General features: G+C 38.0%; 1 protein-coding gene across 10 annotated transcripts in view; it reads right to left on the bottom strand.

The window, feature by feature from the left end:
* Positions 1 to 19,789, bottom strand: part of sema4d (sema domain, immunoglobulin domain (Ig), transmembrane domain (TM) and short cytoplasmic domain, (semaphorin) 4D) — a 243,197-nt gene that overhangs the window by 31,838 nt on the left and 191,570 nt on the right. For 7 of the 10 annotated variants that reach the window (XM_059644599.1, XM_048527928.2, XM_048527937.2 and 4 more), the window contains one exon: positions 17,009 to 19,673. In XM_059644599.1, coding sequence (XP_059500582.1) covers positions 18,748 to 19,673 — 926 coding nt within the window. In that variant the 3' untranslated portion in view covers positions 17,009 to 18,747. Of the gene's footprint in view, positions 1 to 17,002; positions 19,674 to 19,789 lie in introns of those variants that run through there. The other 3 variants (XM_059644600.1, XM_048527936.2, XM_048527938.2) reach the window with 2 other exon arrangements.

Here is a 19,789-nt window from a genome sequence, read left to right as displayed (position 1 = left end):
TGAGCCAATTACTGGAAAATGGGATTAGATTAGTAGTTGGCTGTTTTTGACCAGCTAGACATGCTAGACAAAAGAGGTAATGGGAACTGCAGATGCTGGAGAATCCAAGATAACAAAGTGTGAAGCTGGATGAACACAACAGGCCAAGCAGCATCTCAGGAGCACAAAAGCTGATGTTTCGGGCCTAGACCCTCTCTGATGAAGGGTCTAGGCCCGAAACGTCAGCTTTTGTGCTCCTGAGATGCTGCTTGGCCTGCTCTGTTCATCCAGCTTCACACTTTGTTATGTTAGACAAAAGAGCCATTTTCTGTGCTGTAGATCTTTATGATTCTATGGCCCATGAAGGCATTTCTGAAGGAAGTTAATAGTCAACTATATTATCGTGGGTCTTGAATTACATGCAGACCAATTCAAATAGGAACAACAGATTTTCTTCTCTGAAGGACATTAGTGAACCAGATGAGTTTTTGAAAACAATCTGCTATATTCAAAGTCACCATCACTAAACTAGTTTATTATGCCAGATGTAATTTTTAATTAACTGAATTTAAATTCCAAACTGCTGAGATTTTGAGCTCACGTATTGAAATTAGTCAGGCCAGTAAAATAATGACAATGCTACCATAAAGGATAGCTTAAATATACATAATTTTTAAAAAAGCTTTGTTCATTGAATGTGGACATTGATGGATCATTGATTCCTGATTGTGCTTAAGATGGTAGTGATGAGTTGCGTTGTCAAACTACTTCTATTCATGTGGTGCAGGTACATAGACAGTTCCTCAAATTTGACCCTATTATGGAATCTCTACAGTGCGGAAACAGGTTATTTGGCCCACCAAATCCACACTGACCCACTGAACAGAATCCTACCCAGACCCACCCTATCCCTGTGACCCTACATTTCCCATGACTAATCCACTTATCTTGCACATCTTTAGATTGTGGAAGGAAACCGGAGCACATGGGGGAACCTCATGCAGAGAAATGTGCAAACTCTACACAGACAGTTGCCCGAGGCTAGATTTGAACCCAGCTCCCTGGCGCTGTCAGGTAGCAATGCTAACCACTGAGCCACTGTGCTGTCCCAACAAATTAAGGAATTGTGATATATTTCCAAGTTGAGATGGTGTGTAACAGATACGAGAACAGGTCATGATGTTTGCTTGCAACTGCTGACCTTCTGGGCCATAAAGATCACAGGGTGAGAAAGTGAGTGTGAAGGAGCCTTGGGTAAATTATGTTAGAAACAACATTCTGGAATACTGGTAGCAAACATATTGATATTATCAAAACATGGTGAATAAGATAAGAATGTAGCCAAAAAAAGGCTAAATATCAATAGCAAACCTATGTGGTTACATTTAGTGGAAATTAAAGAAAGTTATAGTGACTGACTCTTACCACATTTCAAAGAGCATTAAGTTGTGGCACAGTTTCATTCACAGGTCTTGGCCAAATTAGTTCTCAATCTAAGCAATATTACAGTGCCTTTTGACCTCATTAGCCGCGGACTAAGAAATAAAGTGCATATACTTACAGTGCACGATATCAGATAGAACTGTTGTTACACTAGAAGATAACAATATTTAAAACAAGTCCAAGTCAACACTTGCAGTGAGACTTTACACAAGTTAACCACATGCCATAAAACTCACAACCCACTAATTACCAGGTCCGTATATTTATGCAACCAATTTGTACCCAATAACATTTAACTAAAACAAAGTGCTGGAGAAACTGAGCGGGTCTGGCAGTATTTGTAGAGAGAAAACCAGTTAATGTTCTAATGAGGGGGTCATTGGATTCAAAACATTACCTTTGTTTGTCTATCCACAGATACTGCCAGACCTGTTGGGTTTCTTCAACGCTTTTGGCTTTGTTTCAGAATTTCAGCATCCGTAGCCCTTTCTTTTATTATATTCCTTAACTAATATGTCTGTCACCCATTCTCTCATCCCATTGGGTTTTAGGTATTCCTTCAGGCTATATTAGATGACAGATTCCCTGTTTCTCTTTAAATAAATCTAATAACAAAACAAACAAGACAAGCAAAACAATAGTAAAGCCCTTTTTGCGGTATGTACAACAGTTACTTTTTTACTCTCTTCTTTCATTCATAGGTTGAGGGTGTCATTGCTGGGCAACATTTATTGCCCATCCCTAATTGCCCAGAGGACAGTTAACCGTCATCTACATTGCTGTGCGTCTGGAATCACATGCAGGGCAGACTGGATAAGAATGGCAGTTTCCTTCCCTAAAGGGAAGTGACCTTCAGTTAGAGAACCTGATAGGTTTTACCCCAACAAATTAACAATAGATTAATGATCATTACTGGACTCTTAATTCCAGATTTTTAAAAACTGAATTCAAATTCCACCATCAGCCATGGCTGATTCAAACCCAGGTCCCCAGAACATTATCTGGGTCTCTGGATGAACAATCCAGCGGTAATACCATTAGGCCATTGCCTCCCTCATTGTCATCTTGGAACATACTCCTTTTCTTGCAAAATAAGCAGATGGCTGCTGCTTTCCAACACTTTAACTTGGAAATTTCTCTATTCCAGCATCAATATTAAAACTACAATAATGCTCCATAGTAATTTATTACTAATGTTGCACTCAGTGTATTGTTGCTAAGTCTGTTTTTAGCAAAAATACTGAAAGTTCTGAGAAAAATGGCACATCTACAAACGTACCAAGAGTGAGAGTTTCTGCTAAACTACTTCTTACTACTCTTCTGATCTTTTTAGTTTCCCAAGCTAAGGGCCAACATTTATCTCCCTTTCAAACAAGAACAATTAGTAACCCTTTTACACTCAAAATTCCAAGGCATAAGGTGCAGGAGTGAAACTAACAATTTCAATTTGTTGGCATGTCCAAATGGATACAAATTTCAAAACACAATGCTCGATTTTTAATTTTTTTCAATTGTTTACCTGAACATGAAAAGAGAAGGTCAATTGTCAGAGTTGTGTACAGATGTCCCCACCACCCAAACCCCAACATCCCACCCGTAAGCACATGGTAGAATGGGGTATCAAGAAATAATGTGAGCTTGTCAAACAGGTACAATAATTATCATGGCAGAATCTACAGATCCTGGGAAAAAAAGAATCAGATGGGAGAAGTACTTCAAATTCATTGAATGTCTTCAGGACAGTTTCTTAGATGAGCATGTTATGGTGCCAACCAGAGAGCAGGATACTGTAGACCTGGTTTTGACCAAGGAAATGTAATTACTGACTTCAGACTGGAAGTGGCCCCAGATAACAGGAATCATACAACTGCATTTTACAAACAAACAGTTTGCGAGAGAAAGAGAGAGTGAGAGCGAGAGAGAGCGAGAGTGAGAGCGAGAGTGAGAGCGAGAGAGAGCGAGAGAGAGAGCGAGAGAGAGCGAGAGAGAGCGAGAGAGAGCGAGAGAGAGCGAGAGAGAGCGAGAGAGAGCGAGAGAGAGCGAGAGAGAGCGAGAGAATTGTGGGTCCGAGACTACTATTTTGAATTTACACAAAGGCAATGATGAGAACATGAAGTCAAAGCTAGTGAAAATGAACTGGCAATTTAGTTTAATGGATACGTTAACAAACCAAATTCACTATAGTCTTAAAAGACCATAGGGCTCCTCCCTCATTGGATAAAGCCAACCGATATTGTTTTAAACTGAGGGCCACCATGCCTCAGGCAAGGGGAGAGGTTCGGAATGAGATCCCTCATGGTAATTTCAGCCAATGCAGGAATAGAGCTCACACTGTTGGTGTTATTCTGCATTACAAACCAGCCAACTGGTCCATGGTAGGTCAGAGATGTAGTGGCAAACATTTAAGAGAATATTCCAGAAAGTATAGAATAGATACAAATTACTTTTATTTGTTGGAATGTAAGGAATGGATCCACAGTACATTTAACTATGCATTGGATCCACAGTACATGGTTAACTATGAATGGAACCCACAATATTGGCATCACTCTGCATAGCAAACCAGTCATCCAGCCAGCTGATCCATGATAGGTCAAGAGAGATGTAGTGGCAAACATTTAAGGGATGTGTTGATTCTGGAATATCCCAAGAAATAAGAAATATTTCGAAGGGACGAACCAATTAATTCACCATAGAGGTTAACTGAAAATGTAAAAGATAATTTCAAACTCAGAAAAAAAAGATATAATTGCGCAGAGGTATGTTGCAAGTCATAAGATTTTTCTAAGAAATTTTCAGTCCAACGGAAATTATTTAAAAATTAATGAAGGAAAAATTAGAATATGAGAGAAAGCCAAAAATGTAAAATCAGATAAGAAAAGTTTCTTCAGATATTTAAATAAGAAAGGAATTAACAAACTACTGGTCCTATAGATAATGAGTCCGGGAAATTAATAATGGAGGATAAGGAGAGGGCAGTTGAACTGAATAGATACCTGGCATTTGTCTTCACTAGAGAGGATACAAAGAGCATTGTGGAAACAGCTGTAAATCAGGAATTGAAAGGAACGGAGGAATTCAAGAAAATTATAGTTACCAGGTAAATAGTACTGAGCAAATTGTTGGAACTGTGAGTGGGGAAGTCCCCAAAGGATTTCATCCCAGGGTCTTAAAAGAAGTGGCAAGTGAGACAATAAATGAGTAGGTTTTAATTTTCCTAAGCTCATTACATTCAGGGAAGGCTCTTTTAGATTGGAAAATAACTACTGTAACTTCTCTACTCAAAAAGGGAATGAAGCAAAAAGCAGGAAACAAAAGCCAGTTAGCTAAACATCTGTCATATGGAAAACGTTAGAAGATTCAACTAAAGACATTATAGCAGAGCACTCGGATAAGTTCAATGCAATCAGGCAGAGCAAAAACGTTTTTTTAAAGGAAATAATGTTTCCTGAGGGCACAGTGGCTCAGTGGTTAGCACTACTGCCTCGAAGTGCCAGGGACCTTGATTTGATTCCACCTACTGCAACTGGCTGTGTGGAGTTTGCATTATCTCTCCTGTCTTGGCAAGTACTTCAGTTTACCCCCACAGTCCAAAGATTTGCAGGTTAGGTGGATTGTCAATGCTAAATTGTCCTTTAGTGTCCAGGGCTGTGTAGGTTAGATGGATTAGCTTTGGGAAATGCAGGACTGTGGAGTTAGGGTGGGATGCTCTTCAGAGGGTCAGTATGTAATCAAGGGGTCAAATGGCCAACTTCCATGCTATAGGAATCCTATAATTCTCTACATTTAACTAATTTAGTGGAGTTCTTTCAAGAAATAACATGAGCTGTAGATAAAGGAGGAACCAATGGAAGTATAACATTTGGATTTTCTGAACACATTTCATAAGGTGTCAAGTCAAGGATTGATGAGGGTAGAGTATTGATATTGCCTACGTTGTGACATGCCTTATTAAAATCAACGTTCCACATGGCAGACTGGTCAAAAAAGTAAAAGCCCATAGGAAACAGGGTAATGTGTTGAAAACAATTTGAAGTTGGTTTTGCAACAGGTAACAAAGGATAAAGCTATGATTAATTGCTGCCCTTGTGATTGGAAAGCTGTTGCAAATGGTTATCCGCAGGGGTTGGTGTTGGGATCCCCGTTGTCTGTTTTATACATTGACTATTTGGACTTGAATATGGAAGACTGGGGCACAATTGTGAAAGCTGTAAGCTCCAAAGTTATACAGATGGGTTGGTGGAATCAGCAAGTAAGTGGCAGATTAAGTTCAACTCTGGTAAGTGTGAGGTAATGCATTCAGGGAGGTCAAACAGCAAAAGGGAATACACAATAAACAGGAATATACTGAAAGGGGTAGATGAAGTGAATGATCTTGGTGTACAAATATACAGGTCCCTGAAGTTGGCAGTACAGATAGATAAGCTTGTAAAGAAGACAAATGGAATGCTCTCCTTCATTGGCTGAGTTAGAGAATACAAGAGTAGGGAATATAATGATAAAAGAGTAGTTTAAAACTTAAGTCACTATAATTGCTCTGCAGAGAAGATTTACTACAATGTTGCCAGGGCTGGAGAACTGTAGCTATGAGGAGACATTGGAGAAGTTGGGGCCTTCATAAGTGGTGTGCAACTGGGGTCAGTGCTGGGACTTCAATTCTTTATAATTTATACAAATGATTTAGAGAAATGGACTGAAGGTATGGTAGCTAAATTTACTGATGACACAAAAGATAGGAATGTTAGTTGTGTAGAGGACATGAGGAGCCTACAAAGGGAAACAGATAGATTAAGTGAGTGGACAAAGATCTATCAAATGGAGTATAATGTGGGAAAATGTGGAATTGTCCATTTGGCAGAAAAAAATGAAAATAAAAGCTGATTAGTCAAATGGTGAGAGGTTGCATAGCTGAGATACAGAGAAATCAAAGTATTCTAGTGCACAAATCATATGTTAGTGTGCCGGTACAGTAATTTATCTTGAAAATGAGTAAGATGTTTTGTTTTATTGCAAGAAAAATGGAATTCAAGAACAGGGAGATTATGCTTCCATCATACAAGGCAGTGGTGAGTCCACATCTGAAATACCGTGTACAACAATGGTTACACTATTTGTGGAAGGAAAGAAATATATTGTCAGCAGTTCAAAAAGGTTTAATAGACTAATACTTGGATTGCCTAATAATGGAAAGTCTAGACAGGCTAAACCTGTATCTTCCAGAGTTTGAAGAGTTAGAGGTGATTTAATTGAAACATATAAGATCCTGAAGTGACTTGACCGGATGCATGTTTTCTGTTGTGGGACAATGGAGAATGAGGGGTAATAGTTAGGGATAAGGGATCACCCAATCAAGACACAGATGGGAGAAACAAAAGGCCCTCAGAACGTTGAGTATCTTTGGAATTCCCTTCCTCAAAATGCAGTGGATGCAGAATCTTTAAATGCTTTAAAGTCAGAGGTCGATAAATTCTAAGTATCAAGGGGATTACAATTTTTTGGAATATGTAGGAATGTAGGGTTGAGGTTGAAATCAAATCAACCATGATCTTACTGAATGACAGAACAGATTCAAAAGGCAAAAGTGGCTTACTTTTGGTCTTTGCTCATATATTTTATTATCTTCCTCCTTGGGATTTTGCATAGCTTCATAGTTTACTCAACTTTAATACTTCAAGTCTGCACTTGGTCTGTTTACGTACCCAGCCCATTCAGCTGTACAATTAGATTTCACACTTCTTCCACTTCAATTGATGCAGCATCTTTTTGTAATGGCAACCTGAGTAATGGCAATGAGGTGTTATTTCCCAAATAAGATTGCCGATGCAAAGTGACACGTGATCTATTTGCTCTAATTTCCAAACCAAAGTACTTAAAAGAACCCTAACTTCCAATTTTGAATTCTGTTTTAAGCCCATTAATGATAATGTTTACAAATGCACTGCTCCCACCTCAAAAGAAAATAACCTACGTGTAGGGGAGTCCAAAACTGAGGACATAAGGTTTAAGGTGAGAGGAGAGGGCTTTAAAACAGACTTGAGGGGCACCTTTTTCACTTAAATGGTGGTGTGTGCATGGAATGAGCTGCCAGAGGATGTGACAGAGGCACGTATAATTACAACATTTAAAAGACATTTGACCAGTACATGATTAGGAAAGATTTAGAGGGATCAGGGTCGATAGATCTAATTCAGTTTGGGGTACCTGGTTAGCATGAATGCTTTGGACTGAAGTTTGCAACCTTGTAGTTCCTGTTGGTTTCAGTGCTGTATTACTCTAGACTCCATCAAAAGCATCTAAAAGCTGCTTCTCATGCAAGTAAAATGTGGCAGTGGCTGCTTTTAACTGAAGAGAGCCCAATTTTGATAGTGATGTGGAGGTGCCAGTGTTGGACTGGAGTTAACAAAGTCAGAAACTTTTGGAGTGCTGCTCCTTATTCAGGTGAAGTGGAGGGAAACGGACCAGCATTGAATATATATGCGGAAAGATAATAGCAAGACAATTCCAGGTAAAGAGTGACAACAGATAAACACAAAATGGAAGAGTGGAATGCTGACAGGCTGAATACCTATCATATTATTTCTGGCATTTGATTTGTCTCAACACTATCTTACTTTTGATTTTTGTAATTATGTCTGTCTTAATCAGTTCATAGATCATCCCTTCACTGGCTTTCCAGTGGTTTATCCACACTGTTTGACACTTTTGATCACTGCAAAGACTTGTTATTCAGCCTGTCAACACTCTAGTCACACTATTTGTACTTACCTGTTAACAATCTTAATTACCTGGAATTATCTTGCCATTATCTCTTCACCTATATATTCTGTGCCTGTGTGCTTCCCTTCACTTCACCTGACAAAGGAGCAGTACTTTGAAAGCTTGTGATTTCAACCAAAGCTGTTGGACTATTACCTGATGTCATGTGACATCCAATTTTAATAAAACAGGTTGCATCGAAATGCAAAACCTAGGGGTAATAATTCAGGTCATTAAAGTACAAGCATGTTCCCACTGCATCTGATGTCTTTTGTAGATGATGGATAAACACTTCCCTCTACAGCTGATCTCCCTGCAGGTACAGCTTTAATATCAATTGATCTACATTCCCAAGCATTTGCTGATATTAAAGCCAAGAAAATTTTCAGAACTGCTTTACCTGCAGTCAGTGTAGCTACTTTTACATCTTGGTCCCTCAGTTTTCTTTTCCCAGAACCTCATGCCACTAGCCTTGCTTTAGACTTAAAAGTCCAAACAGGAAAAACGTTGTCCACCTAAAGTAATGAAGTCTGTTGTCCCTATCTAGCAATTATTTGTACACACAAAATTCTATGCAACTTTGTCATTCTTGTTATTTCGCATTTTTTATAAACTTGTCTCTCGTTTGGTCATTGTCACTGAGACTATGTGCTCCCACCTGTCTTCTATTTCTTTCTGGACTGCTACTATTTGATCTCCCCCTACCTACTAATAGGGTTTCTTTAAATGGTTTGTGATCCCTTTCTACAGGCATGTTCACTCCCAAACCCGCAGCATGAGGTTACACTGCCTGCATGCAATGCATTCCAAGCTGTATCTTATTTGTGTAAATTTAAATTACACACATTTTCCAAAATACAATAACTATATCATTTTTCTCATCCAGCTCCTCACCACCATCTTCTCCAGGACAACTTGGGTGGGCAATAAATGCTGGCCCTCATTCCATGGCTGAATAAATAAAATTTAAAGTTTGGGACAATTTATGGCATAACGTAGCTTTAAAACATATCTGAAACATTGATTATCTACACCTTGAGCATTTCTGAAGCTTTTTCTATTGTAAATCCAAAATTTCCTTCAATGATAAAAATTATCAATAGCTTTTCTATCTTCATTTCTATTGGTTGTAGCTCTCCTTTCATGTAGTTTTGACAATCTCAATGCATGTTACAGGCAACAATTTGTTAACATGGTATTATCAATTTCCAGTTATAGATTGCTTCCTTAGTGTTACAAATGCTGCTGGAAAGGTTGGCTTTCCAAATCTGTTTATTGGTAAATTTAACTTTTGTCAAACTATAATTCTGTCCTTATTTGTTAACTGAGCACAGCTCAACTTAACAGCACAGGCTGGTGAATTTTCAAATGTATTTTCTGCAGTCTTGTAGTCTACAGAATTCTGTCATGTATCTTTCCATGGTACTATCCTCAGCTTATCTAAATTTGTCAAAATCTGACCATACATACTCTTTAAGCAATCAATAAATTATCTGTTTGATGAATTTTGTTCATGAAAGCACACAATTGTTCAAACATATATCAGTGTTCAAATCATCAGTGTCAAAATTCCTAAAAATAACATTGTTTCTTATCCTGCTTCTGTATTGTAATGGAAGGGATAAGGTCATACCTTGCTTCCTCTTTGGTAAAGTAATTACTCAGGTCCATATTGTAACTTCTTTCTTCTTCTGCTTATAAGCTCATTTTCAGAAAACAGGAGTGGGTGATCACACCCCAAACACTATATTTTAACTCAACCATCCTCTACTTCCAATATTATACACTAGAAGTTAACCTTTAGGAACTTTGGAATAGGAATGACAGCAGGCAATCCAACTCTTCGAGCTCACTCTGGCACTTAACATGATCACAGCTGGTCCTTTCCTGGTCTCAACTCCTGCCTGCTCCCCATTGTCCTTTATCCCGTTTTTCATCAGAAACGTATCTATTTATTTCTTGAATCTGTTGATTGATTCTGCCTCCACTGCCGTCTGGGACAGGGAGTTCCACAGATTCAGAACCCTGACAGAAATAGTTCTTCTTCATCTCAATTTTGAGCCTCTCTCCTCTCACTTGTATCTATGATCTCTATATTTTAAAGTGCAAGTTCATACTTTTAGCCAGACCTTTACTTCAGTTAACTACATTCAAGAAACTCCACTCATTACTAGTTCTCCATATTTATACCAGCAACTCACATCTAATTCACCCTGAATCAATGTATCCATCATTCGTTCCCTTATTCCATTAGGTCTCAGGCATTCCATCAGATCATATTCTATGACAAGATGAATACCTGTATTAATCATCAAAATGTACAAGTGGTTATGACACAGTAATTGTTATGGCTCTGGATTATTAATGCATTACTGAATTTGTGAAGTTGAGTTCAATAAATCTTGTCATTCTGCGGTTGTCACCAAGAGAAATGTTTAGCAAAGTGTTTTAAACATGTAGTTCTTAAAGTTCTTCAGGAATAGGAACTCACCTCCGTTATACAGTCTGATCACACTACATGGTCGAGTCTCAACACTTACTAATTTGAAGGTCTAGCACCAAATTCTTTAGTGATTGGATGTTGTATCATATACTGGATGTTGTAATTATGTCTTCAGTTATCATAGAATCCCTACAGTCCAGACAGCAGGTTAGATGGACTGATTCTGCACCAACCCTCCAAGGGCATTCCACCCAGGGCCATCCAACTAACCCTATCCCTGTAACCCCGCATTTACCACAGCTAATCCACCAAACCTACACACGCCTGGGGCAATTCAGCATAGCCAATTCACCAGTGCAACCAGCAGAAACCCACACAGACACAGGGAGAACATACAAATTCCATACAATCACCAAATGCTGGTTTGAACCCAGGTCCCTGGCACTGACAGGCAGTAATGCTAACCACTTTACCACCTGAAGTTATTCATAATCTCTATATTCATTGCTATTCGGATAACTGCATAAGATCTAGGCTGGTTTCATGGATATTTATCATTTTTTTTAAAAAAATCAACTTTGCCCCAGATTTTCAATTGCTGAGACAGTTATTTGTCCAGAGTACATGGGAGCTGTACGTAGGAACCCATGGGGAGCAGATTCTAAAAGGAATTGCCCAGGATAGCAAAAGATTCGATAGGCAAATTCCTTTATGACTGGAACCACCGAAAGTCTCTACTTAAATTGGAGAATTTAGAGGGGACAGCTGAAATGAAGTAAATAATCATGCAGGAAATGTTAGACTATTTAATATATTGTCTAAGTTTTGAATAACGACTAAAATAATCATCATCCTCAACAGCCCCACCCCACCCCACCCCACCTGGAACCTGTAATTAGTGGTGTGCCACAGGGATCACGACTAGGGCCACAATTGTTTACATTATAATTACAAAACATATTAATAACCTTGCTGAGGAAAGAGGCATGGACCATAGACAAGTCAGGACATTTTGCTACAGCTATACAAGGCACTAGTTGGATAGTAGCTGGAATAGTGAGAACCTTACCTAAAATAAGAACACTGGTATTGGAGGCAGACCAGAGAAGGTTAACTTGACTGATACCAGATTTGGAAGGAATGTCTTGTGAGGAGAGTTTGAGTAGATTGAAATATGGAAAAATGAGAGGACAACTTATTGAAGCAAAAAGGATTCTCAGAGGACTTGACAGGGTAGACGTGGAAAAGTTGCTTCCCCTTCTGGGAGAGTCTAGGACCAGATGGCATAAACTCAGAATAAGGGGTTGCATATTTAAGGCAAAGATGAGGAGAAATTTCCTCAGAAGGTTGTGAATCTGTGAATTTTTTTTAAACGAGAGAGCATTGTTGAGGCTGGGTTATTATATATATTTCAGGCTGAGATACACAGATTTTTAATTAGTCAAGGATTATGAGAAAAAGGCAGGAAAGTGGAACTGAGGATTATCAGATCAGCCACAATCTTAATGAATATTGGAGCAGAGGTGATGGGCTGAATAGCCTATTTCTGTTTCTACTTCTTACTCATCCGGCGTTCTACCCCAGCAACTTAGCCAGCTGGCACGCTACCATCCCTGGTAGTCTAACATGTACTTACCACAGAAGCTGTCAAAGTGGTTGTCTGGGCATTAAACATTTCAGAATACAGGCGGTGAAAAAGGGATGTGGTTTGCCTTCCTCTAACAGTAAAGAAATACGAAGGAACTGACTGAATGCAGGAACAGCTTTGCACCTCTGAAGAAGCTCTGAAAAGATTCACCTCACAGAAATGGCGAGCTCTCTCAAAAATGGAGCGACAACCTGCATAAGTATGTTTCCCTTTGGAAAATTGCAACTTCACTGGAAAACATGCAACATGACACATTCAATACTCCCCTCTAAAATTACCAAATTGAAACCAAATCTGTTTTAAACGACATCTAAAAACAGTAAATAATAATAATACAATTGATAGTCAAACATTTTGGACTGTCATTCAGTAATTGCTCTGGAAATGAGAACTGAAAGAACTGCGGATGCTGGAGATCAGGAACAAAAGCAGAAGTTGCTGGAAAAGCTCAGCAGGTCAGAACAGGAAGGGTCACAAAAATGTTAACTCAACTTTTCCAGCAACTTCTGTTTTTGCTCTGGAAATGAGAAGCTGTCCCTGACAAGCAAACACGAGGTTCACCATTCACAACAGGATATTACAACATTGTCAAGATGGTATGAAATCCAGGCATGGAGACAAAGGAGAAAATCTATAGAAAAGCAAAAACTCTGACATACTAACTTAAAAACATGTCATGATTAGTATCTTTGGAAATGTCTCACTTATACAAAAAGCAAACAGATCCATCATCAGTCCTGAAGTCAAAAAGTTTTTTCAAAATGCACTGCTGCAAATTTAGGAAATGATGAGATCTTAACTTTAAGTACAGTCCATTTTAAGAACTTTTATTTGGAACTAATATGCAAATTAACCACAATATATACCATGCATCTGACAGTATTTTATTTGCATGTTCTAATAAAAGGAGTGATTTCTTGTGAAGAAGTTCGTTAAATGATGACATGTGATTCCATAACCAGTGGAGGAAAAATAAGATGAAGCTGAGACCAATGGAAAAAACATGTTAATGGGGCCAAATGGGCTTTTCTAATCACATTTTTGGAACTCTCTGCAAGGCAAAAATTTCATTAATTCAAATGCAACAGAGGACAACAGTTAGTGATTAACTCAATGCCAGCAATTTCAGAAATATTACTGTCAATGGGCTATATTAAGAGATTAGCACTAAGGGGAGATATTTGATTTCAATCTATGCCATTTTCCACGATGCAAGTATACTGTAGAGCTATGTGAAGCCAGCATAATTCCTGCTGATAGTGACATATGCCACTTTACTCTATTCTTCTGCTAAACTAACGAATACTGGATTCTCACTTTTGATCAGATGCTCAAATGCATCTCAAAATATTATCAGCGAACAGATCATAAAATTCACTGTAGTATTAAAAAATTAGACTTTTATAAAGGCCGATTAGAATGCTATCGAAGAAAAAAAAGTAATGCTTCATTTTTGAGATGCTGGTCAATGTGCCAAGGCTACTTAAACTAGGCACCTGAATTGAAAACTCTACCTACAATCCTATGGATGAATTTCATAAAAAATGCAATATTGGTATTAAGACATTATCTGCTTTGTTTAAAGCTTTTGGATGTAATTGGTAGGATTTTGTGCTCACAGTATGTTTCCCTCAGTGTTAAAATATGGAGATTAAATGTTCTGAAGGACAGGTTGGTATGGTAATTCCATTACTTTCAGACTAAAATAATCTGAACAGAGAAGTTACATCCTGAAGTTGAAACTGAAGCTGTGTTGCATGATACAATTGGTCACAGGAACAAAGTCGGATGCAGAAATACAAACCACAGTGAAGAATGAAGAAATGCCGAAACCAAAGGCAAGATACAGTGCAGGAAAATTATTTTCAGATGCAGCACATGGATGCATGGTTAGTAATCTGGATTGGGAGAATTCTTAGATCTCAGCTAGGCTTAATAAAAACACTGCTACAGGCACAAGACCAAACAGCTAAACCGCCTTCCCACCATCATCAAACACATGGGGCTATCACCTCTACCATCATTGAAATCAGAGAAACCCTACAATGTAGGAGCAAGTCATTTGGCTCATCGATTCCACACTGACCCTCCAAACAGCATCCCACCCAACCTACCCCCCTACTCCAGTGACCCTACATTTCCCATGGCTAAGCCACCTAGCCTGCACATCCCTGGAAACTACAGAACAATTTCCCATAGCCAATCCATCTAAACTGCACATCTTTGGGCTGTAAGAGGAAACCAGAGCACCTGGAGGAAACCCGCACAGCCATGGGGAGAACACGCAAACCCCACAGACACCAACAGTCATCTGAGGATGGGATGGAATTTGGGTCCCTGGTATTGTGAGGCAGCAGTGCTAACCACTGACCACCATGCTACCCCTATCTAACGATCCAACAAAAAATCTGGCAGTAATTTGCATTAGAAAACATCTGTGTTCAAAACATTATTATTTACTAATTGAATATTAAATGATCACACAGTATTAATTCTATTGAATGCAGGTGGTTTCAGAGTGCCTCAGGTTGTTTCCCATAATGGTACTTCTTCTGAGCTGTGGGTAACATAATTTAAGAGTCTAGGTTGTGACACAGCATGTTAAAAATATTATACTGAAAGTCACTGTATGGCTTACCTAACACAACAACTTCCGAAGCAATTTTTTTCTTGCTCCACTGCCATAGGTTTAGCTGAAATCCTGCTGATACATGCAAGCAGGTTTCTAAAGTTCAGCCAAGGCTGCAATGGCTGAGTGAGGAAAGTCACAAGGAAACTCACCTCTTAATCTATTAATGGAAAATGATAATAAATTAGTTTCAGCTTAAGAAACTTGAGGTTCATCATTCAAGAATGATATATAAAATACAAATTACACAAGATTTGTATCGTTTAATAAGTATGTAAGCTCAAACCAACTTGGATGCTTGAGATAGTAAGAACTGCTGATGCTGGAGCCTGAGATAACAGTGTGGAGCTAGAGGCACACACCAGGCCAGGCAGTATCAGAGGAGCAGGAAAGCTGATGTTTTGGGTTGGGACCCTTCTTCTTGACCTGAAATGTCAGTTTTCCTGTTCCTTGGATGCTTGGCTATTTTATGTGGTATCAATGATATAAGGGAAGATAAGAGCAGGATGTAAATGAATACAAGAAAACATTGTTTTTCACCTAATTGCACCCAACTAATGTTTGGAAACTGTAGCTACGAACACAGGAGTACGCTATCCCACCTCAGTAGAAGTAATTATAGAACGACGTATAGCAGCATCAGACAAAAACCATTGCTCAAGTAATAGGCGTCTATGTATTCAAGCCTTGCGCATAATTAACAAATTTGTACTTTCCTAGTCACAGAATCCATTTATGAACAATGAAATATTTTTGCACCCTCTGTAAAACAATTGTTCCAAATTCACATTTAGTCATTTTGACTAGCTCTCAATAGAAAATGAATTCCCAGTAAATTGTTAATGTTGTTAATCTATTGCACTTTTACTGATCAATTTCCAGTGCCCAGAAGATCTGTTGTTAACTACTTTCTTGTCTCTAAAGATTTCATCTGATCATTCAGCACTGGGCAGGATAATATGGGCCACAGGTGACCATTGTGTACAAGGATCAAACTGATTTCCTGCATAAAAGGAACTCCAATCATGTTTCTCAGTTATTGGTAACTTCTTCTTTTCCAATCAAAAATCAACGTGCCAGAAATACATTATATCACTCTGCCCCTAAAAGTAAGATGAAAACATCAAATTCAGTTTGGAAAGCAAGTTTTTTTTTTAGTATGATAGATGTCAACAAGTAGCAGAGGTAAAATGGATTTTCACTTCAGCCAGAACACACATTAAGTAACGGTTATCAAGTTAAATTTAATTGATTCATTTACAGATAGTATACCATTAGAACTATATTGAGTGTCAATCTTGGTAAGGACCAAGATTTAAATCTGTCAGCAATTATTTTTGTGCTCTTAACAAACAGTAATCCCATCATTAAAGATTAATATTTTTTTGTCAGATCACCAGACAGAAACAATCTTCTCTGGGGCTTCTCTTACTTCATCATTAAAACTCCAGCTGAAATCCCATTTATATGTTTAAGCAGATTTCCAATGTTCAATCAAGTCTACATTGACTGAATGACAGAAGTCCTGAAGAAATTCACCCATAATCTATAAACAGCATGTAATACGGAAGGTGCTGCAATTTGAGTTACATGGGAAGTGTGCAATAAACAATACCATTCAACAACGTACATGAAATATCACAATTACCTAACTTTTGCATCATTTTGAACAATGGTCACAATATATGCACGTTCATACTGCAAAGTAAAAGTACAGTGGATTGTTGATGTAAATTTTATTGTGCAATTCTCTTTTTCAGCTTATAATCAAAAGTAATTAATATACATATTCTACTAAAAAAGCCGTAGTACCACATATGACAAATTAAATGAAAGATATAAAATTGAAAAAGTCTTTCTGGGTTCCAGATAAGCTCAGTATACATTATTATAAAGTAAAAAGATTCTAACGGGATATCAGAGACTGGCTCTGAACTTGGAGAAGTTTGCAGAAATTCACTATTACCACATGTAAAGTATTCTTCCTTTGTAAACAGAAGGAAAGTTGCTTCACTGTATTTAAAGTGGCTAGTTTTGCCTCTACCCCTGCTCCCACTTAATAAAGAGAAAGGTTAATTACTCCTGTTAGCAGATGTTCACTCACCAATAGCTTGACAGAAGAGGTGAACAGATCCAGGGCTACACACATTAAGTATCTGGTCGCTCAGCAGTGGTGGTAGCAGCTGAACCACTGTACTGTCTGTACTGGACCAATCATGAGAAGACCCTTGTTGTGGGGTAATAGCAAAGGGAGGAGGTGGACCAGGCCCAAAGAGGTGGAGGAGGGACCGACAAGAGTGAAAGGTAAAACAGAAGAAGCTGTGAGACAGAACGGTACAAACTGAACAGAGTTCTAAAGACACAAGTAAGATTGATCATGCATTAAAGGGATTAAAAAAAAGCAATAGATTGAGTCAAGCAAAGTAGTAGTGGTATTTAAAGGAGTACGTAAAATTTTGGCACTGCAAGGTAGACACAGAAAAACACAAGGCTCAATTAAATTTTCAGTGGTCTAAAATATTTTTGTGCAGGGCATTTTTTCTGGCTTCAGCTTTTTACACAATTAAGAGAAAGGTTATTTCATACACAATTTCCTTTATAATCGAAAAAACTGACTTGTACCACTAAATGTACCACATGGAATGCGCCCATTTCCCTAAAATATAGCTCTATATAAAACCTTTTGACACTTTTTGTGAGTAAAGTAATTTCAAAATGAGCCTGTTTTAGCTTATAAACACCGTAACAAATAGAGATGCCAGAAAACAGAATGAAATGACTTGCCATGCTTAAACTTAATATAAATGTTCAGTGCTGCCATTGCAGTGGTAGATTAAAAAGCCTGTTAATTGCACCACTGGGTCTTGTTCTAAACAGCAGTTCAGTGGGTTACAAAATGACTGAACATCTATAGCAGCAAAACACAGGTTCCAGTGTTGGCTTTGTCAGTCTTACTAAAGTCCACTGGATCAACAATTCAGTCTCAAACATCAACAATTTCACAGGCTGTAAGAATTCACTTTTCCCAAGGATATAGCCAACTAAAATATTAATATATGTCCACAGCATATGATTTTGTCCCTTGCCACATTGGTTGGAAAATTAATCTCTGTGGCCATGTGGCTACTGGTGGTACAGTGCTCTGCTGAGTATCAAAAGTCTTCCACAAGTATGAAAAGTCTTTGCAACTAAGCACTCTATTGCGGCATGGCTCAGTAACAGCATATTAAAAATGTTTGCATTTCCTTTTAAAATGTATTACAACTCAATCACATTTCTATGGACCCCATGTTTTACTATAGCACATACATATTATAATCTAAATATCAATCACATATAGCCTTTTGTCAACTCTTATTGTCAAGACAGAAGCTAAAAAGAACACACATATCTACTGTTCATTGTTTGATCCCTGAGTTGCTGTACACTGTTAGCATAAACAAAGGCATCAACCTACATTAGATGCAGCAACAAAATACAATTTCTAACAGAATATTACTCAAATTTTCAGTGCAATATAAAATACCATATATACAGCATATGCAAAAAAAATTTGCTCCAATTTGGACAGCACTTTGAAATTTACCAATTTGATAAATTATTAATTTCCAATTTGGAATGAAACTCAAATGACCTGTATACTGAGCACATGAAAACTATTGAGATTGCTGAATATAATGCAGGTTGAACATGGGATGGATATTGGCTTTTAACATCATTTACCAAGTACTTTTATCTACTAAAAACCTTTCAAAGTTTTACCTGATTTTTTTCTTTTCCCTAACTTTCTGGGCTCATGCTTGCAACCAGTTTAACTTTATTAAACCTATAAGGAATGCAAAAAATATGCTAACAAAGACTCTGAACTTCCTCATCAATGAATTTAATGTCAGGAATATCTGTATCTTTCTCTGCATCACTCAAACCAATCAAATGGTTTTCTTGAATTTGCTTGAGCTCTTGAGGTTTCTCTGAACTTGGAATTTTGCCATTCCCACAGTCTGACTCAGTTTCATAACCCTTGTCACCAGCAACAATTTGCTCTCTACCTGGATTATCTGAATTGATTTTCACTGCATGAGACTTTACCAGTTCCTCAGACACATCATAATCAAATTCTGGTTTCTTTTCATTACCAATTATACACAGACGTAGTTTCAGGCAAGGATCTGGCAAGTATTTCATGTAACAATTGTAACAAAATAGGATTAGGAAAAGAAGCGTAATCACCACAAGTAAAGATAATAGAACCCTATCATTACTTCCCACAGTTGAAGGCTCACTGACAGCTTGAGTGTCTACTGCTGAATTTGGAAGTGGAGGGATTGAGGATGTGGAAACTGAAGCATATGGCACAGTTGAAGTGGTCATATCAGTTTGAATCTGGGGTGTGACAGTGTGAGAAGACATCCACTCTTTATCTGTGCTTCTCTGAGTTGATGCAGAATTACCTTCCGTTTTGGTAAATGGTGCAGTTGGGGAGGTTGTTACAACTTTAGATGGACCCTTTACGATCAGAGAATACTTTTGCACCAGTTGTTCAAACAGGCGTCCTTTCACAGATTCTACTGCCCAGCAATCATAGGTACCAGAATCATCTTCATTTACAGGAAAAATCAACAAATTGCTTTGAACAAGTCGGTACTTTGAATTGTCACTGAGAGTACTGTTATTTAATTTCCATATAACTTTAGCCAGTTTAGACATAGGGAGACATTTCAATTCTTTAAACCCTCCTGGATCCACTTGATGTTCTTCGGATATCGCAGATTCCACTATAAAACACAATATAGAAGAAAAAAATGCAAAATTTATTAACCTGATCAGGACTGATAAATTGCTTTTTTGAAGGTACAGCTACAAGGGACAATTCCAATATTAAAAGTTTACC

Source organism: Stegostoma tigrinum, chromosome 3 (genome assembly GCF_030684315.1).
Source record: "Stegostoma tigrinum isolate sSteTig4 chromosome 3, sSteTig4.hap1, whole genome shotgun sequence".
NCBI lineage: Eukaryota > Metazoa > Chordata > Chondrichthyes > Orectolobiformes > Stegostomatidae > Stegostoma > Stegostoma tigrinum.
The sequence above is the reverse complement of the archived record's forward strand: the minus strand, read 5'-3'. Positions and strand labels throughout refer to the sequence as shown.